This window comes from Perissodus microlepis, chromosome 11 (genome assembly GCF_051167445.1).
Source record: "Perissodus microlepis isolate ML-2025 ecotype Zambia chromosome 11, ASM5116744v1, whole genome shotgun sequence".
Taxonomy (NCBI): Eukaryota; Metazoa; Chordata; class Actinopteri; order Cichliformes; family Cichlidae; genus Perissodus; species Perissodus microlepis.
The window spans coordinates 34,563,248-34,589,574 of NC_140471.1; the positions used below are offsets into that span (position 1 = coordinate 34,563,248).

Consider the following 26,327-nt stretch of genomic DNA (forward strand, 5'->3'; position numbering starts at 1 on the left):
ATAATTATCTGAATCTTACGAACAAAGCTTTTATCTGACGTAAAATGTATAGAAATCATACATATACTATTGGCGACTGTCAAGCCTTTGAGTCTCCGAGCAGCTGAATATGGGAATAATGTTGACGGGCCCGCTGTTCAAAACGTAAATCAAAGTTCCAGGTTAAAAACTCCGTTATTTGTTATCAAATCCTTAGAATCCATAGGAAAAAAGTGATCAAAAACATTCTAAGCTTGAGCGGTCAGCAAAAGTCGACTTCCCCCATCACCCACTCATTCACAAAAATTCCCTCAGGCCGTGAACAGGTGATATAGCAATCACTATTACTATTACTGACACCACGTGACCCAAAGCTACGCCTATCCACAACATATACCAACAAGACAGTGTACGTCACTGTCACAGCAGCGTTTGTTTTCATTCAAAGGCTTTATGGCTTCAATACCTGGTGGGCCGGTCTATGCCCGGGCCGATTTCTTTTGTCCCTGTCCAGCCCTGTGAAATGCCCATGGTTGATTGAAATGTGCTCTGGCACAATCATAGGCATTACCACTGAAAACAAGAAAAAAAAGCGCTAAGGGCTGAACCAGTGCTGGACTGGGACAAAAAAAATCGACCCGGCATTTTGGCTGGAGACCGGCCCACCAGGTCTTATAGGAACGGCCATAAAGCCTTTGACAACAGGCATCTCCGAAAACGTTAGAGCACTTTTGCAAATATGTGATGTCTTGATAAATCGAGCAGGTATTTGAAGTTTACACAGCACCATTCTCGCATGAAAATATCTTTAAATTTTATTTTGTGACCCAGAAAGAGTAATATTTCAAACTCTGCCACTCTGTGTTCCTACGCCGATGCCTCCTTTGAGTTTTGGACGAAATGGATTCTGGGATATTGCATTTCGTCATTTCGAGCTGATTAGAGACCAGAACAGCCAATCAGATTTTTTTGCATCCAAGTCTGTGATTGGCTGGTTTTGTGGCACAAATATAACGGTGTAGAGAAAGAGTTGAGCGCGCACAGGCAGAAATGTTGAGAGCGCGAGCAACACATTGCGAGCGAGCGCAAATGCAAAAACTGAGCGGGAGGGGCTGCTGGTGTGTGTGTGTGTGGATAATAGCAAACACTGAAATACATTTTTTGCACGCAGGAATGAATTTTGTTCTCTCAAATTCAGCTTTTCTTCGCTCAAAATAAATTTCTCCTCAAAATGCAACACTTGCACCTGCAAACTTTTTTTATGTGCGCTCAAATTCTTTTTAAGTGCGCTCAGAATAGTGGCACAAAAATAACGCCATAGCTCTCGAGGCCTGGAGTTCCCCCACCCCTGACTTAACACAGTAATCCCAAGTCAATCACACTTCCAGTGAAAGCAAACTGTCCACTTAGGAAACAACCAAAATCCAAAATTCATTAACCTGGATTTCTACAACAATTTGCTGATTCACTTAATGCCTAAATAAATAGATCAAAATCAGTGCGTTTATTATTATAATCTGGTTATTAGTCCTGAATTAGTTTAGTTAAATTAGTCCACCAACGTTTTTCACTGTATTGTTCCGTTTTGCTAGTGAGGGTAATTCTTCCACATTTGATTTTTTCAATTATCTTTGTGTGTAACTGGATGTTGAGCAAAGGGTTAATTTTTATATATCGTCCTTATGGGCGGAGGAACAACAGGAAAATCTCATCCAGCAATACCTGCGCAACAAACACACAACCAGATATTAATTTGGCTTTTGGTTGCTTTTCTTCTCCTCTGACAAGTAAGTTTGTTTGTTTTATTGATTTTGTATTGTAATTCAGGTTAATGTGACGTAATCATTGGTAAACAGGGGTCTCAGATCAAAGCGGGCCTGTAGGACTAACTTGGAAAGCTGCAATGCCCTCCGTGGTGCCAGTCACGGGTGGAGCTGTATTACTGTAATTGTTAAATTACGTCGTATTACTGTCGAGAACAAAGACTTTGATCAAAGACTTTTTTACATACATGTTTGTTTTTGTGGTCGTGGCTCGATTTCCCGAAACAGTCGGCGCAGTTTCGCTCCCTGCTGCTGGTAGTGGCGCCGTCACTTTATTTTTTTTGGACTTTCACTCACAGGAGTAAAGTCGAATTTCGTCCGCTTTGCAGCACATGTACGTCGAGTTTTCTCTCTGGTAGGTTACAGCACTTTCCTAATATGCGGAGGACCCCAAAAAAAGTTTAGAGGATTGCAAAAATGTCAACAAAGCTAAGAGAGTTAAGTTCTGAATTTTTCATACACCACCTTTACTCTGTTACTTCGTTTATATTCGTTTCATGATTTCTCAGTTTCGGTTTCAGAAAAACTATCCAAAGCCACTTTATTGGGTCCAGCCAGGCTTTTGTTTACACTAAATTCTAACCTGCGTCCAAAATTTGCAACGAAGCTTCGACATGTTGAGCGTTCAGAGACGATTCTCTGCATACGTTGGTCGCGGTGAGTGATTATGGGAGTTAGTCTTGCTTCATTTATTGTCAAAGCAGTCTGGCCATTTTCCTCTGACCTCTATAATCAACAAGGCATTTTCTGCAGGTCACAGAATTTTTTATTACATTTTTCTGTAAACCTTAGAGATAGTTCTCTAAGTAGATCATCAGTTTCTGTAATATTCAGACCAGCCCATCTGTCACCAAAGACCACGCCCCATTCAGAGTCATTTAAATCACCGTTCTTCACTTTATCTTTTCAATGTCTACATGCTTAAATACTTTAAAGTGCTTTCATTAGATATTTCCACTAACAAGTAGTTTAATGGTTAATAAAGTGACTGTGAGTGTTTATCTTCAGTACTGTTATTCAGTTACTCATCATCTTTATCTAATATTGAAATGTATAGCATCTTGTTATAACTGCAAACACAACTGCATCACTTAATGTAGTTATTCATTTATATACAAGTTTTTTTTTTTATTTCATTGTAATTAACAGACAGTGTAAGTCACTGTTAATGGAGCTCGACATCATTATAAGGTGAGTTGTAAGAGTTAATATAAGATAATAGGTATCGAGTGATTTGTATTTCTAATTTTGTTAGTTGCAGAAGTTAAATAAATATTTTGTTTCAATACTTCGATGAGTTCAGGCATTTCTCCACAGCTGGGGCCTTAATGTGATTCAGACTATGTTCATTTTTATGTACTCTTCTCTCTTTCAGTCTCCAGGATCTACAGGCAGGATGTCTGTCACTGTGTCCAAGGCTGATGGGGTCACTGTGTTCACCTTGACCTCTGACCCTGATAGCTCTTGGCCTCCTCTGTGCCAGATCCTCAAGAACCTTTGCTACAGCCCAGTGTGCTGCACCGTGTCTCAGCACCTGAGGAGCCTCAACAGAACTTCTCAGACAGTGCTGGGGGTGAGCTACAACCTTTAAGGATTCAAATACCTCGCTTCTGTCAGTCTGCCCCAGGGCAGCTGTGGCTACAACTGTAGCTTGCCTCCACCAGTGTGTGAATTAATAGTGGAATTGTAAAGCGCTTTGACGGTCTCGAAAACTTGTTGTTCCTAGAGTATTTAAAAGTAGAATGGGAGGGAGAGCCTTCAGTCTTCAGTCCCCTTTTCTGTGGAACCAGCTTCCAGTTTGGATTCGGGAGACGGACACTATCACTACTTTTAAGATTAGGCTTAAAACCTTCCTTTTTGCTAAAGCATTTTCTCACCTTTCTCACTCACTATGTGTTAATAGACCTCTCTGCATCGAATCATACCTGTTATTGATCTCTTTCTCTCTTCCACAGCATGTCTTTATCCTGTCTTCCTTCTCTCACCCCAACCGGTCGCAGCAGATGGCCCCGCCCCTCCCTGAGCCTGGTTCTGCTGGAGGTTTCTTCCTGTTAAAAGGGAGTTTTTCCTTCCCACTGTCGCCAAAGTGCTTGCTCATAGGGTGTCATATGATTGTTGGGCTTTTCTCTGTATCTATTATTGTACGATCTACTGTACATTATGAAGCGCCTTGAGGCGACTGTTGTTGTGATTTGGCGCTATATAAGTCGAATTGAATATATATAGTTATATATAGCTTTTATAACACAGAATATAGTTTGTGTACTCCCCTTTACGCGCGTGTTGTGTGTGTGTGTGTGCGTGCGTGCGCGTGTGTGTGTGTCGAGTAATTCAAATCATTTTAAACATTCAGGAGATAAAACACTGTCAGAACTATTGTTGCCTCCTATTAATGTCAGAAAGCCTTCCAAGAAGACAGAGTAAAGGTAAATTTTATGTGTCAGGGATGCCACCGGCTTTGTATCAGTGTCATGTTTCCTTACCCCACGTGAGTCTAACTCTCACGTGAGTCTAACTCTCTCACTGACAAATTTATTGGACTTAAAAGTGAAGAAAAGTAAAAAGTTATCCACTGTGGTTTAAAACAGGGCAGCACAATGGTTAGCGATGTCCTCTTCAGATTCTCCGGCTTCCTCCCACAGTCCAAAGGCATGCGGTTAGTGGGGTTAGGTTAGGTCAGGTTAATTGGTAACTCTAAAATCGCTCTAAGGTGTGTATGTGGTTGTGAATGTTTGTCTGTCTCGATGTGTTAGCCCTGTGACAGACTGGCGATCTGTCTAGGGAGTAACCTGCCTCTCGCCCTAAGACAGCTGGGATAGGCTCCAGGGCCCCGCGACCTTAAATAAGCAGAAGAGAATGGATGGATGGTTTACGAGTTTTCTTATCACACTACAGAAAAAGCCTGAGAGAAAGTGCTCCAGTATACAGCATATCCTATGACTGGTGTTAAACATCTACATCACAAGTTGTTAATTCTGTGCTTCTTCTTTTTCAGACTCTGCAGATTATGATTGGGCTTCTCAGTGTTGGACTCGGAACAATCCTTGTAAGCCAACATGTTGGATTATGGACCATACGTGAAACCGGCTACCCTTTTTGGATGGGAGGGTTGGTAAGCAAGCGAAGCAGCTTTTTCCTCAACTAGAATCCTCTGAGTCGGAAAAGAAAGGGACAACATCCCTCTTCCAAAAGTCCATCGGCTGCTCTCTACAGTTCCCAAATGTTTTGGGCTGTTGTTAAAAGAGGGGAGCTACACAGTAGTCAACATCAGATAAAAAATTCTCCTTTTCTTTTTTGTAATTGCAAATTTTCTCAGTTTTACTGTAAAATAAATAAATAAATACATAAGGGCATATGAAGTTTACCAATCATCGCATTCTGTTTTCATTTACATTTTAAACACATTTCAACTCTTCAGAATTGAGCCTGTAGTTCAGAGTATGTAGAGTATCAGAGTTGGTGCTTAAGACAAAGCTGGAGAATCTTATGAAATCAAATGTGTTTTATCAATTGAAATCTTAATCCCTTACTTCTGTGGTTTTATTGATAAGCTGCTGTTTCTTATTGTCACCTTAAACACATGTGTCTCCTCATTCAGTTAAATTACACATGGGAAGGAATTAAATTTTATTGTCTTTGGTTTTTTTTTGTCTTGTGTAGTTCATCATGTTTGGAATCGTCAGCATTTTGTCTGACAAGTATCCAAGTCCATGTCTGGTGAGTAGTCCAGATATATCCTAGAAGGACGACTTGAATTTTGTTGTCTAAGTTGAAGATATAAAAGTAGACGTATAATATTTCAATATACACACTTGTGCCAGGTCTCATGTATGCACATCTATGTAGATGTAAGATTAATGCCAACCATTGCAAGCTTTCCTGCATTGATTGACTGTAAAACTGTTAACCAACCAGCCTTCTAATGTTGAAAATTTGATTTTACATTAACTGACCCATCTTGTATTTCAGGTTATTGTCAATGTGATTCTGAATCTGACTGGCGTTGCTTTTGCCATTGCAGCCATTGTGCTGTATAGCATCAGTGTATCTAATCTATATTTGTGGAACATTTGTGGGGAGCCCGACTACTGGTATGGCCGTCATACAACACCAAGTCCGTCTCCTGAACAGATGATACTACAGAAGAGATGCTTGGAGGCCAAAGCTTTAATTAAGGTAAGCGTTAGTTCAGCAGTTTACATACAAGTTAAATTACCTAACTGACAAGTGGAAAATAATTGTTTATAATCGAATAATTATTAAATTGTTTTGTAGATATAATCACAGGTTTTTGCTTCTGAAATCTATGGATTTGCAGCTGGTGATCAGATAATAGTGTACAGTGGTCCCTCGCTAAAATGCGGTTCACCTTTCGTGGTCTCACTTTTCCGCAGATTTTTTTTTTTTTGTGCAATTTCGCATGCTCTTTAGAAAAAAATTTTGACTCCTGTACAGAACGTCAAATTTACATAAATCTTTGATCGCTAGCAGTGTAACTCTGAAGTGCTGTACTGTAGGTTTGTAAGTTTTCTCCCCAACTGACACAACAATGTCAATGAAACGTTTGGCACCATCAAAGGCGCCTGCGCTAGCACCCAAAAGGCAGAGGAAGATGCTAACCATCGCACAAAAACTTAGACTTCTGGACATGCTAAGGGAAGGTAGATGTTAACGTAGTTAATTACCACTACGGTGGTACCACTACCATAGAATTTACAGAAAAAGTCAGATAAGTCAAACTTTACTCAACTTCTTCTTGCTTCCTTTATTTCTACACCATTGATTCATTGATGTTGGATTCTCTGGCAGCTTCTCTATTCTCATGTTCTGGACCTGAAAACAGGGTTTGATCTTTGGCTTCATTCTATAATGCTGAAATTATTTTTCTACGAAGGTTTGAACTTTGAGAGCACTTTTAGAACGTTACTCCCATGATAAACGAGGGACCACTGTATATAGGTTTTTGATCTTGCGATCACAGTCACGTCTGTACAGAAGTCTCCGCCCACTCTCCGGTCAAAGGGTCTGAGCCTCTGATCCTAGGGGTATTACTGCAATTAAATTGAGCACTGTTGTTTGTATCCCAACAGATGCTCTACAGAAGCATCATTGCTGTGCTAATTGTGCTGTCAGTCCTGGAGCTCTGCGTCACCATCAGCTCAGTCGTCTTGGGGATCAAGAGTCTGAAGAGCAAAGAAAAGGGACAAACCAAGGTAATAGACTAGCATCGCTTCAAGGTGAAACTGTTATTTAAGCAGAAAATGTTGGCCGAATATGTTTAGGGTTTTTTTCTTTTGTTTTTGTTTTGTGTGAGTTCTTATGTGGAAGTTTATGAATATTTCTGACTTGCTCAAAAGCCAAACAGATTTATTCAGCGTCATTTTACTTTACCAATATTTTCTTTTTTAGAGCACTGATGACCCAGAGCTGTACACACCACTTCTAGAGGACCACTAAGCCTGCAGTCTGAATGTAATTGTGCTGTGAGGCATTGTAACCATGTGCCTTTATAGCTTTCACCCTGTACTGCAACATTATCATGCACTTCTCTTGCACTTTTATATACTGCAAATTGAATATATTTCTAAATCTCTACTTTTTCTCTTCAGTGTGCCTTCTTCCAGATAGTATGCCACATGCTTTGTATGCTTTGTTGTTGCTTTTCTTTCTTTCTTTTTCTTTTTTTTTTTTGACAATATTGGGCCATGATACATAAAAATAAAGAAATCTGTTGCACATTTCATCAGCATTTGAGTTCCTTTAAAAAATGTTTTCAAAGGTAAATGAGAACTAAAAATTGTGTGGTAAAATCTGTGGAAAAAGTGTGGGGCTAATTCACTGCAGAACACTTTGTAACATGCAGCTGTCCAGAACTCTAATCAGTAATCAATGGCTGATTGGGATCTTTGATTATCTGCTGTTATCACTGAATAGAATAGAATAGCCATTTATTATCATTTTCCATGTACAATGACCAACCTTGCCGGAATAAAATATAAACAGTAGACAGCAGGAATAAATGACAAACAGGACAAGTTTATACAATCAAGAGGGAAATATAGAAAATGAGAAATTTATACAAAACAAACAAATGGTGTTTATTAGCAAATGGACTGATTCTTATATAGTGCTTCTCTACTCTCCTGAAGCACTCAAGGCACTTAAGACAACATACTACATTCATTTTCTTCTATGCTGCTTAAGTGCTTTCTATTTAAACATTCACACAAATTGATTCTCTGATGGATGCAACTTGCCCAAGAAAATTTAGCATGCAGACTGTGAAAGCCAGAGATTGAACCACCAACTTTCTGATAAGTAAGCGACCTGCTCTGCCTCCTGAGCTACAGCCATCACCACCGTCAGAGCTGTCTGAACGGCCCAGGGGAAGAAGCTGTTTGTGAGTCTGGAGGTGTGGGAGCAGCAGCTTCTGGTCCAGTTTATTCTTCCTCAGGACTTGGAGGAAGTGCAGCCGCTCCTGGGCTGTTCCAAAACAGGGAGGAGACAAAGTAGACTGAGTCATCAACTAAGATGTTATTATAATGTGTTTGGTCAGTGAATAAATCTTTAGCTTTGAAATCAGCATAACTGAGTTTCAGTGTTATAAACTACATTTAAAGTAGCCTACACAGATACATAAGAAGACACACGTGCGATAAAACACATACAGTTAAAACCAGATATTTACATACAAAAAGACACAAATACCTTTTTTTTCTCTTTTCCGTCAAACATCAAATCAGAGTAAACTTTTTGGTTTTAGATCAATAAATATTAACATATTTTTTGTATTTGTGAAAGTTTATTGTGTCTTTAAACAAAAAGAAACCTTCATACGATTTTATTCTGAGCTTAAGAAGCTTCTGATAGGTTAATTGAGTCCATTTGAGTTAATTGGTGGCACACCTGTGAATGCTAATAAAGGCACACCCCAAACACAGAGCCTCTTTCTACACTCCACATTAGTTGGTGGCGGTAATGCACCAATTTGTTGTTTGCCAACTGCCAATAAACAATATAAAGAAGAAGAAGGAGAAGAAGGGCCTCTTTCTTTGACATCATGAGAAAATCAAAAGAAATCAATGAAGGCATCAGGAAAAGAATTGTGGACCTACACAACTGTGGCTCATCCTTAGGTGCAATTTCCAGATGCCTAAAGGTCCCACATTCAGACAACAATATGCAAGTATAAAAAACATGGGAATGTGCAACCATCATATCGCTCAGGAAGGAGACGGGTTCCCAGAGAGGAATGTTTTTTGGTGTAAAATGTGTAAATCAACCAACGAGGACAACAGCATAAGATCTTGTGAAGATGCTGGCTGAAACTGGTAAGACAGTGTGACTATTCACAGTAAAAATGAGTCCTGTAGCACCATGAGCTCACAGGGTACTCTGGAGGAGAAAGCCATTACTTTAAAACCACAATAAAAAAAAAGCTGGACTACAGTTTACAACTGCACATGGGGACAAAAATCTCTATTTCTGGAGACATGTCGTGTGGACTGACGAAACAACTGAACTGTTGGGCCATGATAAACTGTATATTTGGAGGAAAAAGGTGGAAGCTTTGAAGCCTCAGAACACCATCCCAACTGTGAAGTATGGGGGTGGCAGCATCATGTTGTGGGGCTGTTTTACTGCAGGAGGGACTGATGCACTTCACAAAATAGATGACATCATGAGAAAAGAAAATTATGTGGATATATTGAAGCAGCATCTGAAGGCATCAGCCAGGAAGTTGAAGCTTGGGCCCAAATGGGTCTTCCAAATGAACAATGACCCAAGCATTCCTCCAAATTATTTACAAAGTGGCTTAAATACAACAAAGTCAAGGTATTGGAGTGATCTCAATCACAAAGGCCTGATCTCAATCTCATAGAAAACATGTGGGTGGCACTAAAAGGTGAGTGGGAGCAAGAAGGCCTGCAAGCCTGACCCAGGTACACCAGTTCTGTCAAGAGGACTGGTCCAAGATGCCCATCAACTATTGTAGAAAGCTGGTGGAAGGATACCTGAAACATTTGGCCCAAGTGAAACAGTGTCAGGGCAATTCTACCAAATACTAAGGAAGTGTATGTATGCTTCTGACTTTAATGAAAGCAATAAAAAATACATAACAGTTCTCTCTTTATTCTGACATTTCACAAATAGCCTACAAAAAATATGTTAATATTTATTGATCTAAAAGAAAGGTTTACTCTGATTTGATGTTTAATGGTAAGAATTTTTTGTTGTTGTTTTTAAGTGTAATATCTGGTTTTAACTGTATGTGTCAGTATTTATTTTTATTTATATTCTTTTCTAACTTTTTTAATATTGTCATCATACATTGTGGAATGGCAAAGAAAATAACCCCATATTTCACAAGAATAAACACATTTTTACCAACAAACATAATTGAGTTTAAGGCGCTTTTCTCAACTTAAATTTTAATCATTAGCACAACAATGAAATTATCAATCGATTCAATTTGGTATAATGTCTTCCTTTCAAGAAGCACTTAGGAAGACAAAGTCTTAATTAGTATAAATCATCAATACATCAAGTTAGTTGTAGGTCATAAAGGAACATGATTCCTGGTAACTGATAGAACAAAGACATTTAGGCTACAGCCTGTGCAGTGACTTCCTCCAGCAGTGGTTTGGTCAACTCTGAGTCATCAGTGCTCTACAAGAAGAAGAAAGAAATGGGAAAGTACGTGAAATGTGCTGACGATTACACAAAACTGAATGAACTGTGCTTTTGTGCTTCGTGCGGAGAGTTTTAGTCTGCGCTTCAGTAACCACTCTTTTCTTTTCGGGTAAATAATGAGCCTCAACACTGTCAGACTTTGCATCAACAAAAGTTCAAAAGAATCCTTCTTTCTGTTATACTGAGCCACGGTGCAGTCCCTCAGTTCATTCCCTGTCTGAGCCGGCTGTTTTAGCCTCTTATCATTAAAGACAAATTTAATTTGATTTAATTGAATCTGATTGAGTGAATTGAACTCAGTTAAGTTAAATTCAATTGAATGCCTGTTATAAGCAGATGATTTGAACAGCATGTGGGTGGGTCCAGTGTTCTTAGACTAAGCTGTTTTCCTGGGACAACTTAGGTCACTAAAGGTATCCTCTCCATGACATCACAAATAGCCAAGAGTTGAAAAATAAACTGTATGAAACAAAAGGTTTAGAGCCGTTTGCAGACCTATTGACCAACAGGGATTACTTTAACAACAGCAAACATTATATGAATCTCTGTTTGAAATTATGAGATTTGTTTTAAAACCATGTCTAATATGAACATCCAGTAGGATGTATATAGCACAAAGGGGAAACACAACATTTTGAAGAAAAAAAAAGAGAGAGCGATTTAAATTGACGATTTGAGAAGAAAAAAAAGAAAAGAAAAGAAAACCTTTATGGTACCAGACAAATGTTTGGACACCACTACTCATTACATGAAGACAGAATCAAAACTATGACATATTCCTAAAAGTAATCTTTTAAGAACTCATATAAAACTACTGTCTACTCAACATTTACAGATTAATTAAGATGTTTATTCATACTGTATATCTTGTACCTCATTTTTTCCCTTGTCCTTCCTCCTCAGAGATTTGATCCCCAGGATGGAAGAGCTGATGGTGATGCAGAGCTCGAGGACTGACAGGACAATCAGCACAACACTGATGCTTCTCAAGAGCATCTGGTGGGACAAACATTAATGCTGCATTTCAAAACAACAATGTTACCTCAAAACTTCTGAAAATAGTTTATCTTTGTATCGATTTAATGAAGAATTTGTTCTTCATGATTTAAATTGTCTTCTTAGATGTCATATTTACACGTTTTCTGTTTGCTTATTTGGTTCAACCAAATGGTTCATTTGGTTATTAGATTCAAATTCATCTTCTTTGCTATAACGAATGTCTCCCTGCTTGTTTTGTCCAACCAACAGTTGGAAAAAAAACTTTTAATTTAACTGTTGGTCTTTTTCAAACTTACCTTCACCACTGCTTGTCCCTCTAAGCATCTTTCCTTAATGATCATCTCCTCAGGAGATGGAGTAACTGCGGTTGTTGTACGCATCCGTTACCAGTATGGATTGTAGTCATTATCACACTACGATCCCCACCACAGGTATATGTTTGCTAAATGGATGCTGTAGAGCACAATGGCTGTGATCGCAAAAGCAACTCCAGCAACATTTAGAGTCACAGTGAGGATGACCTGAAATAGGAAACATATCACTTGATGTACAACCGAAAAAAATATCTCTGAATATAACCTACATACAATACAACTTTACCTTTTCACATTCTGTCACAACAAAACTGACTTTGTAATTTTTCGGCAGCTACAACTCTGTTAGTCTTATAAGAAATGTTTCAGGCCCATTCTCAGCTGATGTACATCCCCACTACTTGTTTTGCCGTCAGTCTGGATCCCTGATATTGAAGATTCCACAGGTCCCTCATCCTTTTTATGTAACCCCTTCCGCTGGGATTACTTGCATAGTACCTTTCCAACAGCGCAGTCCAATCATAATCTGCAGAGTCTGTGAAAAAGGAAGGACAGTATTGGTGATAAACATCTGTGGTCCAGTGATGCTGTACAGTGGACCACTTTGCCTTGTTGCTTTTCTAAATAAACACCTGAAGCGATTACATGCATGATGAGTGACAGCAATATGAAGGTCAAGGTGAATACAGTGACCCCATCAGCCTTAGACACAGTGACAGACATCCTGTCTGTAGACTGAAAGACAGAACAGAATGCATGAAATTAAAATGAAATTCTGGACCCAAACATCCTTTCACATCGAGGGTTAGGTTCATCTAACTAACAGTCTAAGCTAAGCCAACACCACAGTCTTTTGACTATGAGAGGAAGCCAGAGAGAGAACTCACACAGACAAGCAACATGCAAACTTCACACAGAAAAGCTGCTGTCATATATACACATGCATTAACAAACCAAGCTACTAAGTAATTAACATGATCTTATTCCTGCATTTCTGTATTTATTCCTCATTTCTCCATTTTTCCATCCAGAATTATCCAGTGTGTAGTTACTTCCACATTGTTTCAACAATTCAAATAAATGCAACCTTTGTTGTTTAGGTTACATTTACTCACCCAGATGTTGACTTCATAGGTCTCAACAGTGTTGATCAAGCTACTTGAAAAAAGTAATCAGTAACTAATTCTTTCAGCCCAATTCTACTTTTTCTGCATAATCCATCATACAAAATGTAATCAAATGGAAAAGTCTCTTTTTAAAACTTGTTTTATTAATCTTTTAACTTTATGCATCAAGCAAAAATTAAATTATATGCAACATTCTCTGACTTGAAGAAATTTGTTTAACATTTAAACCTATTTTCTGCACATTCCAGCATATAAAATAAAATATTGTTTTGTGTTTACACTCAGTCTTTCAAATAAATGCAAGTGAAACACAGCAGAAAATAAATAAAATCAAAGACTCAGCGGTCCTGTTGCTCTATTTTCACCCGTATAGCAGGCGGAGGTTTGCCCTGGTTCAGGTGTGCCGCAGCGGTCAGTGGAAGAATCCGCGAGTTTGTCTGTGAATTTCCCATTCCGTTGTAGCGCACTCGGTGCTTGCTCGGAAGTTAACCTCTTAACCCCAAAGGGGGTTTCTGAGCTTCCTGCTCGAAAATGTAATGCCCAAATTTAATTGATTATTTATCTGCAATTGCAAACTCTGTCCTTACAATCTTGGTATCAAAATAAAACTAACACTTGTGAAATTTCATCTGAGGTGTAAATATTGAAGCAAATATAACTGTGTCAATGTTACTGAGACTGGAACACAGAAAAAGTGAGTAGATTTTATCCTTGCCTATTTTTAAAAAAAACTTTAGCATATAACCAGTAACCATCATATAAACATAATCTGTGCCAAGATTTATGTTCCTAAGGTGAAACAGTGAAAAATTACAGCCCTGTCAATACATGAATATCCAGACGTTGTACAAAAATGTCCAATTTTGGCACACAATTGGACACCATGCCAGTTAATTTTTTTAGGTATTGAAGAGCAGAAATTAATAAATTTTATTAACAGGCCTAAAAATGCTTTTTTTTTTAAATATATTTTTGAAGAATTAACCACACATGTACATGCCAATGGCCCTTTCCTGCCGTGCGCATGGAGCGTTTAATAGGTCTCTGGCCCTTTAAACTCTGAGGGGCTGTAACTTTGGTTTCTTTTGGTCAATTTGCATGATGACAGCTCTTTTTAATCGTTTGAGCCAATAGAATCACAGTAACGATCCCACGTTCTCGTCACTTCAACCAATCAGACGTTGCAATGCCAAAACACACGTGGGCCCAAATTTACTGCATGTAGCGTCTGTCCAGTCACGTGTCTGTAGGTGGGTCTAAAATGGAGGTTGTTGACGGAAAACGGCTCTGATGCAGCTAGGTAGGCGTGGTAACTACTGACAATCACGTGGCTACCGGCTACCAGCGAAAATAACGGAGGAAATCGGGAAGGTAAACCTATTTCTGTCTTAGCGCATCTGCGCTGCTATGTGTTTTTGGGGTCTTCTTTTGCGGCTCATTCAGTGAATTTTGGTCAGAGTGTGGTGAAACTTGGTGTTTGGAGTCAGTAATAGCTCTGGAAGCTAACCAGCCTGTCTTTAGCCGGTTACCTGAAGTTTGAAGAAGTTCTTGTTCCATTTGGTTTGTTTAGCGGTCTTCTGCGCATTTACATAACTGCTTGTTTAACCATGGCTTGTTTTCGGTGTGTTTGGTGGTTGTAGAAATGGTTTATGTGACATTTTAGGTGAGATTCAGAGGTTTCTGTGGATACCTCTGGGCATGGGGCTTTTTTTTTTCGCTGTAAAAATACGTTTTCTTCCCACGCAGTGAACAGTGGACGCTAACGTTTTCGTCATTTTTTACAGAATCAAACTGAAACTAAGGTCAGTACTTCCACGCTTTAAACGCTGCACGCTCATACTCTCTCCCGCATTGTTGATCTGCACACAGCTGTTGCCATGAACGTTGCACTCGCTTACGTCATTGTCATGAGACACTCTCGCAAAAAAATTCACGGTTTTAGTAACGCAGTAACGCAGCGTGCTTGCGGGAAAGTATCTAATTACGTTTTTTGCAATAGTAATCCCTTACTTTACTCGTTACTTGAAAAAAGTAATCGGATTACGCATTACTGCCCATCTCTGAGTCTCAATCACTGGATCATTAACATATTTTCATATCCAGTTGAATGTTGTAATAGCTTCCAGAATGTCCAAGGTGAGGCTACAGAGCTGTAATAAACTGTTATAGCTCATAATTAGGTGAATTCTGTTTTCCAAGAATCAAACAAATACCATTTCAAACTGGATTCATCCTGAGCTTTAACTCACTGTATTTACTGCAGCAAGTGAAGCAATCTAAAGTGACTTTTTGCTCTCAGAGTGAATGAAGTAAAGGCTGAATAACATAAAACAGTCAATTTTATCTGGACATGTGTTCAAAGTGCAAAAACATGAGGAAACTCAAAGCAAATACAAATGATGTATACTAGTGTATCTCAAGATTCAAAGTGTTTATTGTCATGTGTCACAAGAGAAAAGGCATTTCTTTGCGCAATGAAATTCTTTCTTTGCTGTCTACCCACAGATGCTGATTAATATATACAATAGTAATAGAACATATAAATACAAATAGTACAAATAAATAGCTGAAGACAGAAAAGGAGACAAAATATGGAGATTTGAACAGATGTGTGCAAAAGAGAGCTTATTATGCTGGCTTAATATGTAAGTGCATTCCAAAAAATATGAAAGTTCATTTGTCATGTAATTTATTTGTCATACCCAAGGTTCATGTACATTTAAAATAAACTTTTCACTTTTACCTTTTATTTTCTCACGTATCTTTCTGCAAATCACTTTAGCGTAAGCATAGAATATTCATCATAAAATGGACATCATGGTACTAAATCGCTTAATCTGTAGTTATATAATGAATATCTCATATTTAATTAGGCTGTATAAACTGAATCATTTGAAAGACTTACCTCTCAGAGAAGAAGAAAAACGTAAACAAATCCTCTTGAGAAAAAAAATCAGTCTGAATATTGGCTGCGAAGTCGGGAAACAAGCCTTTAGAGGAAGCAGGAAGTACAAACAAACCTCTTAGCAAAAGTGCCTCCTCCCATTCGGAGCATACAAAGACCTTTACCGTTTGCTTAACACAGAGTAAACATTGATTAAAAGTGAGCATAAAAAGTCAGGGCAGGATGTTAGCTGGAGAAAAGTTTGTGGCAATATTGTTTAGAAATAAACAATATCTGTTTATTTAGATATTGTTAAGAAATAAATCTGTCCAACACAAATGAAATTCATGCTTCCAAATGTTTATTAAATCGTTTCATATTCACATGTTGCTTGTTTATTAGTCAGTTAATAGTTCTTTCTGTATTCATTTATCCTCCAGTAGGAGAATGTCATTGGATCCATGGGCCCACTTTTATATCAGCAACAGAGAACAGAAACAACTTTGTGTGAAAGTGATCTTTATCATTTATGTTATGTACAGACAGGTTTTGTAATCTCCATTTTATTATTTTACGCCTCTGAATTGAGTATGTGGAAGAAGATTCACATGACCCATAAAACGCCCCTTTTTATGTGACCGTGAACGGATCCTGGAGCAGAGGGTCGCGCTTAAGTTGATAACCACCGCTGTGATAAGTCCAACCGGCCCTTTTTCCCTATAGTGAGCCAGCTGAGCCAAAGAAAGCCGGCTGTGTTGAGCTTGGTTCGTAGTGTACCCCTTAGGTCTGGCTCTCGGTATTCTGCCCAGCGCCACGCTCCAGTTTGAGCTACATGTCAGTAACCAAGGATAGGGGCGATTAAATTCCATATAACCACTTTATTTTTTCACTTGAGCATTTCGATTCTTTGAAATTGTTCCAGAGATTATTCAATTTTGCTGCAGAAGTGCCTCCTCCCACTTGGCAGCTACATGTAGGAGGAATGTTTGGAGTTGGACTTGTCTAAATGTGGTCCACAGTCCATGTGAAAGTGGGAGGTTGATTGATTGATTGAGGGAAATTGTTTTAAGGTGCAGGAAATCAGAAGATTTAACCTGAATATTGTGCACAATATGCTTCAGAAGAGTTTAAACATAATTTTGTTTTGGACGATAGTTTTATAAACTGAAACGAATTCATTAAAAGTTTTTGAATGTGATATAGAGGGTTTTTTTTTATTTTATTTTAGGGCAGTTCCACACAGATCAGTGTCTTCTACCCGTTCCTACCTTCTTTTTGGTTCTGATTTCAAAATTCCCCTGATCACACTTAAGATGAGTGAAAGGATGAATATCCGTGCTGCTTGGTGGAGAAATTGTGCAAAAGCATCAAATCCAAACTTGAGTTTTCTTCCTTCTTAACCACTTATCTAGTATACTTACAAACAATAACGCCATGTAACAGCTATAGATGGCATCATTTTTGTTCTACATGTTCCAAAATTAAATTATTTTTAATAAACAAATAAAAAGAAAACCTCACTGGTAGCAATAAAGAAGAACACCAACAATGGTGGAAAACTGACTGTGTCAGAATCAATAAATGCAAGGTGTGAAAAATACAAGCACACAGCAGGAATCCACTCTTTAAGCAGCACTTCAAGAAGAAAACTTTGTGTAACTCAGTGATGTTAAAGGACAGAGGCAACACATTTAGGCTATAAGCTGTGCAGTGACTTTCTCCAGCAGGTCTTTGTAGCGCTGTCGATCATCAGTACTCTGAAAGTGAAAAACAGCATAAACAGGTAAAGTGCATGAAAAGGTGCTGACACATTCAAACCATGAACAACAGCAGTGACCACTGCTCTAACTACTGCGACTACTGCACAGACTAAGTGTGGCCAGTTTTCTGTTGGTACTTTAAACTGAGCAGACAGTGAGCAGGACAGAGTCACAGCTGATGCATAGAATCAGAGATCCACCACCATCATTCCTGCTTTTTCCATTTCACAATTTTTGCTGTTAACTATTTAAATATTAAAATAATTATGTGAGTGAAATTTTAATGGTTTCTATCCACTGAATATGAACCTCTCACTATCTCAGTTGACTGACATTGTATGTTTCCATGAATCTTCTAATGAGTTTGAACTTTAAACACAGCATGTAACTTTTAATAAAAAGGTCCTAAACTAAACCTAAACTCAGACTGGTTGCTTGCTGTGCAGTTTGGAAAATAGAAACCAGGAACTAAATGCAGACCTGTTACAATTAGTTCTTCCTCGTATTTGGCAGAAGTGAGAATGTGGTTTGGTCTCCATCTGATTCACGATTACAAAATCTGAATAAACACACAACGCACAACAGCTGAACCTTTCATGTTTTATTGAACATGCCAAGAAATACAATACAATACAACTTTATTTGTATAGCACATTTAAAACCAGAGATACACCAAAGTGCTTCACAAAATCCATTAAAACAGTAGCAAAATACAAAAGCAGATACGCTAGCAAGTGGGAGGCATTGATTAACCAAGTATACAAGTATGCAGATAAGCAAGTAAGACTTAAAAAAAAATTGATAAAACAATATAAGCAAAACAGAGGAAAAGGGGAGGGCAAGAACGTACACTTAATGGGCATGCTTTAGGAAGCTGGGAAGGCTAAACTAAAAAGGTGGGATTTCAATCGAGCCTTGAAGGTCTGGATTGAGTCAGATGCGCGAATAGCATGAAGGAGGTTGTTCCAGAGGTTAGGTGCGACTGAAGCGAAAGCATTTACAGCACAGGCTGGGAAAAGTAAATTCTTGAGTTTCTTAACATTTCAAACCTCATTTAAAAGTAAAAACCTCCACCTGATATTCCCTGTTTAAACATTAAAAAAGAAAGAAAAGAAAAGAGTTACCAGTTTGTATTTTGACTGAATGAACTTCAGGTTATTGCACAGCGTCTGAGCTCAGGACTCTGACTTATAACAATAATTTTGTTGTTTATCAATCACTTTTTACCAACCCGGTGCTGGGATCTAACTAAATATAAGATATATGTCACTACATTAACACACAGTCATAATTTGTATATTATCAGGTAGCTGTTAGTAAGAATGTGTGTAAATTGCAGACATTTCCATGCACAGAGCCAAGATGTTTATTCCACAGGCTGTGCAGTGACTTCCTCCAGCAGAGGTTTGTAGAGCTCTGGGTCGTCAGTGCTCTAAAAGAGATAAAAATATTTGTAAAGTGTCGACTTCCTCCAGTCACAAACAACCATGACTGCGCACACTTTGATGACAATTTCATGCAGGAATACAAAAAGGAATCAATGTTTAATGAAATATTTAATGTAAGTCAGCATTAAAAATAAAGTGCAATTACAATTTATTTTATTGTTATTAAAACAAACTGTGGTAAGCTGTTGTTGTCCACACTAACAGAAAGTTGTGCACAGCTGTTCAAACTTCCTCTGGTCTATTTTTTTATTAGTCCCAACAGCTCTTCTTCCTCATGGCTCTCTCTCTCTCTCTGCAGCAGTTCCACCATGAAGCTCTGATTCACACAGTCTCTCCCTAAAATCTGCAGCCTGAACTCTGGACTTGCTGTCCTGGGCCGGTCCACATGGGAGCCAGTTTCTACAAAGAGTTTGAAGTTCCACAAATATTCTGGACTGACTGAGCTTCATGTCTTAAAGTCATGATGGGCTGTTGTTTTGTTTTATGTTGTCATTCTGCTCTCTGTCTATACATCAGATATAAACTTTAAATGACTCACTCAAACTGGTAGAGAGCATGAGAACACTGCACAGACTCACTGTTACCTGGTTTCGCTGATATTCAGACAAAACAAACAGAATTCCTGCAAGAACACTTCATGTGTTCAGCCAACATCTTCTACTATTTAACATGTTTATCAGAATGTGTTTGAACCTTTGTGTTCTCCATTATCTACCTTGTTTTGTCCCTTTTCTTTGTTCCTCAGAGCCTTGATTCCCAGGACAGCAGAGCTTATCACAACACAGAGCTCCAGAACAGACAAGGTGATCATCACAGCACTGATGCTTCTCAGGAGCATCTGATGGGATACAAACAACAGTGTTTCATCTAAAGTCTCAAAATGATATATACTGCAGTATATAAGATAGTATCATATAGTGTATATGTGCTATTTTTCTTTCTGCTTTCCCTAACTTACCACCAGCACTGCTTGGCCCTCCAAGCATTTTTCCTGAAGGAGTTTTTCCTCCAAAGATGGAGACCTTGTTGTTTCCCTGCCATACCAGTAATCATTGTAGCCATTGTAGCCATTGTAGCCATTGTAGCAATTGTAGCCATTGTAGTAATAGTTCCTCCAATAATAAATGTCTCCTAAATAAACGCCGTACAGTGCAATGGCTGTGATGGCAAAAGCAACTCCAGCCAGATTCAGAATCACAGTAAGGATGACCTGAAAAACAAAAATGACCAGTTAATGTACAAGAAAATATCCAAACCATAAATGACACTTAGTGCATTCTTAGACTAAAGTATCATAGCCTCTGTGAGTACGCATGTTTACGTAGTCATGCCTGGATTCTTCATTAATCTAAATGTTGGTTTCTGTCTAGTTGCTGCTTTAGGATATGATGGTTGTGAATTTGGGTTTGGGGAAGTTTGGGGTTTCTGTTTTTGGTTTGTTAATGTTATTCTTCACTTCAGATTAATGAAGTATCTGATTCTGATGATTCTTCAGATTTTGAATCTCTGTCGTAGATGTCATGATCCGGAATCTGGTGACTCCATGTTTATGTTTTGTGTTTATCAATTTTTAGAGTTTTTCAGATTTTTTGTTATTTTCTTCCAGTGTTTAGGTGTTCACTGTGCTCCCTTGTGTTCATGTCTTTTTACTTTGACGGTCCCTTGTGTTCATGTCTTTTTACTTTGACGGTCCTTGTCTCATGTCTGTGTCCCTAGCATTGTCTCCCCTTAGGCTACGTCCACACTAGCCCGGATAGATTTGAAAATGGCGTTTTCATCTGAAAACGCTCTGCGTCCACACTAGCGTATTCAGTCATTTTCACAGAATTGTGCGTCCACATTGAAACGGCCCAAAACACTTACGTTCCAGTCCTGCGCAAAAGCGAGTGAATTTGCGCAAATTAAAGAATTTGAAGAAAAGCTATCTGGAGCACATACAAACTGATGTTAATCTTTTTTTAGGGCTGTCAATATTGAGAGCAATCAAAACTGCTGTATAATGCACTCCACTATCTTTGTTTAATTGGTCACATGACTGCATCACATGACTAAAATCGTCATCATTTTAGAAAGTCTGCGTTTTCAAGCATCCACACTGCGATGGGACAGCTCTGTTTTGAAATATATGCGTTTTCGAGAGCATTTTCAAAACGCTTTGGTGCAGTTGTGGATAGTTGTGGACTTTATTGTTATTCTTTGTGATTTTTTTTAAATGTTTTTTGATTGTTTTTTTTGTCTGGCAGCTGACACAGTCTCTCAGAGGATGGGATTTTTCTTTTTAAGGGGGGTGACAGGAGGAGAGAAGCTGCAGAGACACATAATAAAACTGCAACTCTGCTTCCTGGTCCCAAGTCTAGATAATCACATTTGTGGAGGGGGGTTCATTAATTTAAGATTTCTAAAAAATTTGAGCTTCTTCGACGTGAATTATAATTTTACGGAAGCTACATTTAAACTTAGGCAGCAGTTTTTTTTAACCTTAGCCAGCTGATCTGACTCTTTTTCATTTTCCTCTTCCTTTATTCTTCTTGACACAATGAAATATAGAAACAGAACGAGTTCTGGATCACATCCCCTATTCAGTGTAATCTCTCAGGAAATCTAATGTGACTGTTGTCTTCATGCATGCTCAATCATCCAGGTAAGGAAATCCCAGAAAGCTGGTTCAGTGGGAGAAACGTTTGGTCACTCATCCATCCTCTTCAGTATCATTTGCATACTTACTGAAACTAGCACCACTGATGAACAATGGGCTGCGAGGTCAGTTTCTTGACCATTAGTATGCAAATTGTCACGACCGCTGATCTACAACCACTGATCAAAGACCATTGATCAATGGCCATGAGTACCATTGGATATGAAAAGTTGCAGGTTAGCCTTCTTAGACTGTAAGATTTCCATCAGTAACGGGAGACATTTAAATGTTGATGTGTACCGTAAAACCACGCATACGGATCAGTATTTAAGGTTTGACTCTCACCATCCAGTGGAGCACAATCTGGGTGTCACCAGTGCGCTACAACACGGAATGAACACCATCCCCACAGACAAAGCGGTCAGGGAAGCAGAAGAACATCACATCAAGAAGGCCCTGAGTAAATGTGGTTATCCCAGCTGGACATTTGTCAAAGCTGGGAAGGCTCCTAAAGAAAGCTCCAACTGATCCAGGAGAGAAGGACAAGTGCTGCCTAAGTGAAAACCCTTAGTGATCCTGTATGTGTCAGGAGTATCCGAACAGTTGAGATGCATTTTTTCTAAACACCGCGTCTCTGTGGCTTTTAAAACCCTGAACATGCACCGCTCTTCTGTGTGGCGCCGGATGGCACCACACAGAAGAGCTACCTCGTCAGGCCAGGACTCTGCAGTCTATTTACACCTACAGGCCAGTGGACACTCCTTCCATGATGAGGATGTACACATCCTTGTTGTTTGTAATATAAACTGTTTCAAGATGCAGTGCGAAAAGTTGGAGGTGGGGTCAGGAGTGGGAAATAATTTTTATCAAAGTATTTTATTTGATAAAAATAATTTAGTAGTTATATGTAGACTAGAGGGGTGTTAAGTCCTCCTTCAGCAAACTTCCCTCCAGTATTTATGTAAGTGTGTGTATGCTGTAGGACATACTGTACATGTTTAACATATTTATCTTGAATGGAAATAAGAATAAGACATGACATCAAAAAGTCCTTTAGAGATCATATGAAAATGTTTTACAGCTGAAATACTCACCAAACATGGACTTGGATACTTCTCAGACAAAATGCACACAATGCCGAACATGATGAACTAGACAAAATAAATAAATACATAAATAAAGTTCACGTCCATCTTTTTACTGAGTGCAACAGAGAAAACAGAGGGGTCTTTATGGACATTATTTCCCCTCTTCTTGCAGGATATGTTGTAAATAAAACTTTTCACCATGAGAGAACAATTGTTTGTTTGTGTAAACTGCTATTTTGAACTATAGCTAATTTTTAATGTAACCTAGCAAAACTATGAATCGGTGTTTGTAAATGTGCACCGGTGTCATCACACTTAGATAGATCTTGGACAAAACTTGGCAATTAAGCTTTCTGTCACATATTTAACTGTGGAAAGATATGTTTGATCCCCAAAATGATCTTCTCTTAAAGATTACTCAGTTGATTCATATTCCATTACTGTGACAGGTTTGGTTTACATGGCTCTTTTTTGGCATTTCATTTCTCATCTTGTGTATCCAGTATGACCTGATGTGAAATGGAAAAACAAATCTGGTCATCTTTTTTTCTTAACCAAATCTCACTAACAAGGGAGTGACACAGGTCACCAATTTATCACAAACAGACAACCACACACTCTCATTTCCACTCCTAAGGATAATTTAGAATTACAAGTTAACATGAAACACATCTTTGGGCTGTGGAGGAAACCGGATCACCCAGAAATAACTCACACAACTCACACCCAGTCCAGAACCTTGTTGCTATTAGGCAACAATAACAACCACTGTGCTGCTTATTAGACAACAATATATGTGTGTGTGTGTATATATATATATATATATATATATATATCCATCATTATTTCCTTACCAATGCACCCAACCAAAATGGAAAACCTAAGTAGTTTAAGTGAAGGGAGGTCCAAGTGCTATAGAGTACAAGTCCAAATCCAATGTTGAGAAGCCCGATCATTATCTGCAGAGTCTGTGAAAAATGAAGTACAGTATGAACAGTGAACATTGTGCACTTTAAGAAAAAAACTACAAATTAAAAAATAGGCATAATATAAAATGTGATGTGTGGATGGTTGTAGCTCACCCCCAGCACTGTCTGAGAAGCTCTGTTGAGACTTCTCAGGTGCTGAGACACAGTGCAGCACACAGGACTGTAGCAAAGGTTCTTGAAGATCTGGCACAGAGGAGGCCAAGGACTTTGGGGGTCAGAGGTCAGAGTGAGTACAGTGACCCCATCAGCCTTGGACACAGTCACTGACATCCTGTCTTGAGATCCTGGAGACTGAGAGACAAGATACAACTGAAATGAGCTGAATCAGATTAAAGTCTTAGTGGAAAAACAATTTGACCCAAACACCTCACTTCCCTTCACTTAACTTCACTTTCCACCAAAGGAGCTTTAAACAGAATTTTAAAAGTAATCTTTTAATTAATTAAACCGACTTGATGCCAGGAGGCTGTCACATCACTGGACGCTCTCAAGTTGACTTTATTCGCTGACACTGGTTCTTCGTATAGATAACACTGTGCTGATACTAGTTTACAAGAATGTTTTACATGGAAAGGGAATCCCGCAGTGATGTGCCCAGTCACTTTACTGTGTCGGCTTCAACAGCAGGTCACTTGTCATAAACTTCTATGTTAAAATTTTCACTTCACAGCAGAAAAAAGTTTGTCGTGTGCTACAAAAAATGGGTTTGGTCTCTATAGATAATTTCTGGCATAATAATAACCATCATCATAATAACAATCAGATTCATAATAAAAGTGTGATGGTCCGTAGTCGGGTGACTCCATGTTTCGGTTTTTGTTTATTCAATGTTCTGGGTTTTTCGTGATTTGGTTTTTTGTATTTTCTGTTCCTTAGTTATTCTTTAGCACTGCTGTGATTTCCTTTAGGTTTTTGTCTCTGTGCCTCCCTTGTGTTCCTTCTGTTGTGTCTTATTTTCTTGGTTCGATGTTTGTGTTATTTCTTGTTTTACTTTGATAGTCCTATGTCCAATGTCAGTGTGTCTAATTTTGCTTCCCCTCGTCTTGTTATGTCTAATTAATCCCAGCTGTGTTTCCCCCCTAAATCCCATTCCCTCATTATTCCCTTGTATATTTAAACCCTGTGTGTTCCTTTGCCTTTTGTACCTCCTCATGTGTGTAAGTCTCCCTGTGTTTCTGGTTTGGAGTTTTAGTTCTAGTTTTAGCTCTAGAGTCCTGTGTTTGCTTCCCCTTCCTGCCTGCCTCCGCCTCACATGACAAAAAGTTGTCATTATTAATTTTTTAATCTTTCATTTCTGCTGAATTGTTTCTCCTTCCTCCCTCAGTTGTTACATGAAAAATCTCTTTCTCAATAATCGTTGCCACATTTATATCAACAAAGCTAAATAAAAGAAATGTTTTCTATTTAATGCAACACATTTCAAAAACTCCAGAAATGTAGTTAAATCCACAGTTTTAGCAGATAAATGTGCAGCACATAGTGATGTCAGCACCATGCCCCAGCTTTATTTACTGCACGCTCTTGTTCAAGGAACAAGGAAGTCATGTTTTTGTGTTGTTTTCCACCCATAACCTGAAACCCCTGTACCAATACATAACTCTTAATTAGTCTGAATTACAAGCTTAATCAAACATGAAAGACTTACCTGTTAGTGAAGAACAAAAACTTAAACAACTCCGTTTGAAAAGCAAACAAGTCTGATCAAGTAAGCGGTACACTGGAAAGAGGAAACCAAGAGCTGGCCAAACCTGTTACCAATAGCACCTCCTCTTTATGCTCTCCATGGTAAGAAAGGTGAGCATAAAAATATGATGTATAAGGTAACACCTGCAGAAAAGGTAGCAGTGACATGGGAGGAGCCACAAGTTTATGTTCAGTTCATATCAAGAGTTAAAGAAATATTTTCAGCAAACATGCCGAACTTGAACTTCAAACATTCATCAAATAAACTTGATCAGCAACTTTATAATAAATATTTTTGTTATATTCCCTCTATGGTGTCAGTACACTATTAGGGCTTATACAGAGTCAGACTGATACGCACAGTAGCTTGTTTACATGTTGACTTCTTCTCTTTATTAACATAACACAGAAGTTACACACACACATAACTGGGCGTGGTGCCCCCTACTGTTGATAGCTTGTACAGCATACCATAAATCTTGGTTCATACATAACATCTCCTCCCCACTAACCTATGTGTGTCACGGCTGCCGGGGCGAGCCGTGTGGTGTTGGAGGAAAAGGACCCAAAATGCAGGCAGTTGACTGGTGATGAGCGTGACGTTTATTTACAGAAGTGGCAGTGACAGAACAGGCAGTGAGGAATGACAGATGACTGGAGAAACCTAAACTGGGAGAACTAAATGACAAACCTAAGAGCATAAGAAACGGGGTGGAGGGCAGAGAGACGCAGACAGAGGAACTGAACACCGTGGAACACAGACGAACCGGCAACAGGCAGGAGAACACACAGGGCTTAAATACACACAGCAGTAATCAGGGGATGAGAGACAGGAGGGCAACACACCTGGGAGAAATCAGAGCTGACGGGACAGGGGAAACGTAAACTGAACACACTCACATGA

General features: G+C 38.8%; 2 protein-coding genes and 1 long non-coding RNA gene across 4 annotated transcripts; 1 reads left to right on the plus strand and 2 right to left on the minus strand.

Moving 5' to 3' along the window:
* Window positions 1-1,634: 1,634 nt before the first annotated feature.
* Window positions 1,635-7,543, plus strand: LOC146378353 (transmembrane protein 176A-like). Its single transcript, XM_084944377.1, has 7 exons — window positions 1,635-1,766; window positions 3,178-3,375; window positions 4,798-4,914; window positions 5,463-5,519; window positions 5,772-5,978; window positions 6,893-7,015; window positions 7,212-7,543. Exons 2-7 carry the CDS (start codon window positions 3,199-3,201, stop codon window positions 7,257-7,259), a joined length of 729 nt encoding a protein of 242 aa, XP_084800503.1. The 5' UTR covers window positions 1,635-1,766; window positions 3,178-3,198; the 3' UTR covers window positions 7,260-7,543.
* Window positions 7,544-7,601: 58 nt separating this feature from the next.
* Window positions 7,602-15,913, minus strand: LOC146378354 (uncharacterized). 2 transcript variants are annotated; one of them, XR_014801683.1, is made up of 6 exons: window positions 15,842-15,904; window positions 12,442-12,544; window positions 12,096-12,344; window positions 11,792-12,016; window positions 11,370-11,492; window positions 7,602-10,472 (listed from the first exon to the last, which is right to left on the minus strand). It is a non-coding gene; the product is annotated as an uncharacterized LOC146378354 (long non-coding RNA). The 2 variants fall into 2 exon arrangements; XR_014801684.1 differs by lacking the exon at window positions 12,442-12,544 and having other exon boundaries at window positions 15,842-15,913.
* A 2,255-nt stretch (window positions 15,914-18,168) lies between these two features.
* On the minus strand, window positions 18,169-25,498 carry LOC146378355 (uncharacterized). Its single transcript, XM_084944375.1, has 7 exons — window positions 25,386-25,498; window positions 23,834-24,031; window positions 23,606-23,719; window positions 22,758-22,814; window positions 19,987-20,238; window positions 19,744-19,866; window positions 18,169-19,012 (listed from the first exon to the last, which is right to left on the minus strand). Exons 2-7 carry the CDS (start codon window positions 24,008-24,010, stop codon window positions 18,947-18,949), a joined length of 789 nt encoding a protein of 262 aa, XP_084800501.1. The 5' UTR covers window positions 24,011-24,031; window positions 25,386-25,498; the 3' UTR covers window positions 18,169-18,946.
* Between the last annotated feature and the right edge of the window lie 829 nt (window positions 25,499-26,327).

What these genes read in the sequence shown, in the direction of transcription:
- LOC146378353 (XM_084944377.1), top strand. Translation starts at nt 3,199, where the DNA reads ATGTCTGTCACTGTGTCCAAGGCTGATGGGGTCACTGTGTTCACCTTG. An exon ending in CTTCTCAGACAGTGCTGGGG is followed by an intron (nt 3,376 to 4,797) that starts GTGAGCTACAAC and finishes CTTCTTTTTCAG; the next exon opens with ACTCTGCAGATTATGATTGG. An exon ending in AAGAAAAGGGACAAACCAAG is followed by an intron (nt 7,016 to 7,211) that starts GTAATAGACTAG and finishes TTTCTTTTTTAG; the next exon opens with AGCACTGATGACCCAGAGCT.
- LOC146378355 (XM_084944375.1), bottom strand. Translation starts at nt 24,010, where the DNA reads ATGTCAGTGACTGTGTCCAAGGCTGATGGGGTCACTGTACTCACTCTG. An exon ending in CATTTTGGTTGGGTGCATTG is followed by an intron (nt 22,815 to 23,605) that starts GTAAGGAAATAA and finishes TATTTTGTCTAG; the next exon opens with TTCATCATGTTCGGCATTGT. An exon ending in AAGAAAAGGGACAAAACAAG is followed by an intron (nt 19,013 to 19,743) that starts GTAGATAATGGA and finishes TATCTCTTTTAG; the next exon opens with AGCACTGACGACCCAGAGCT.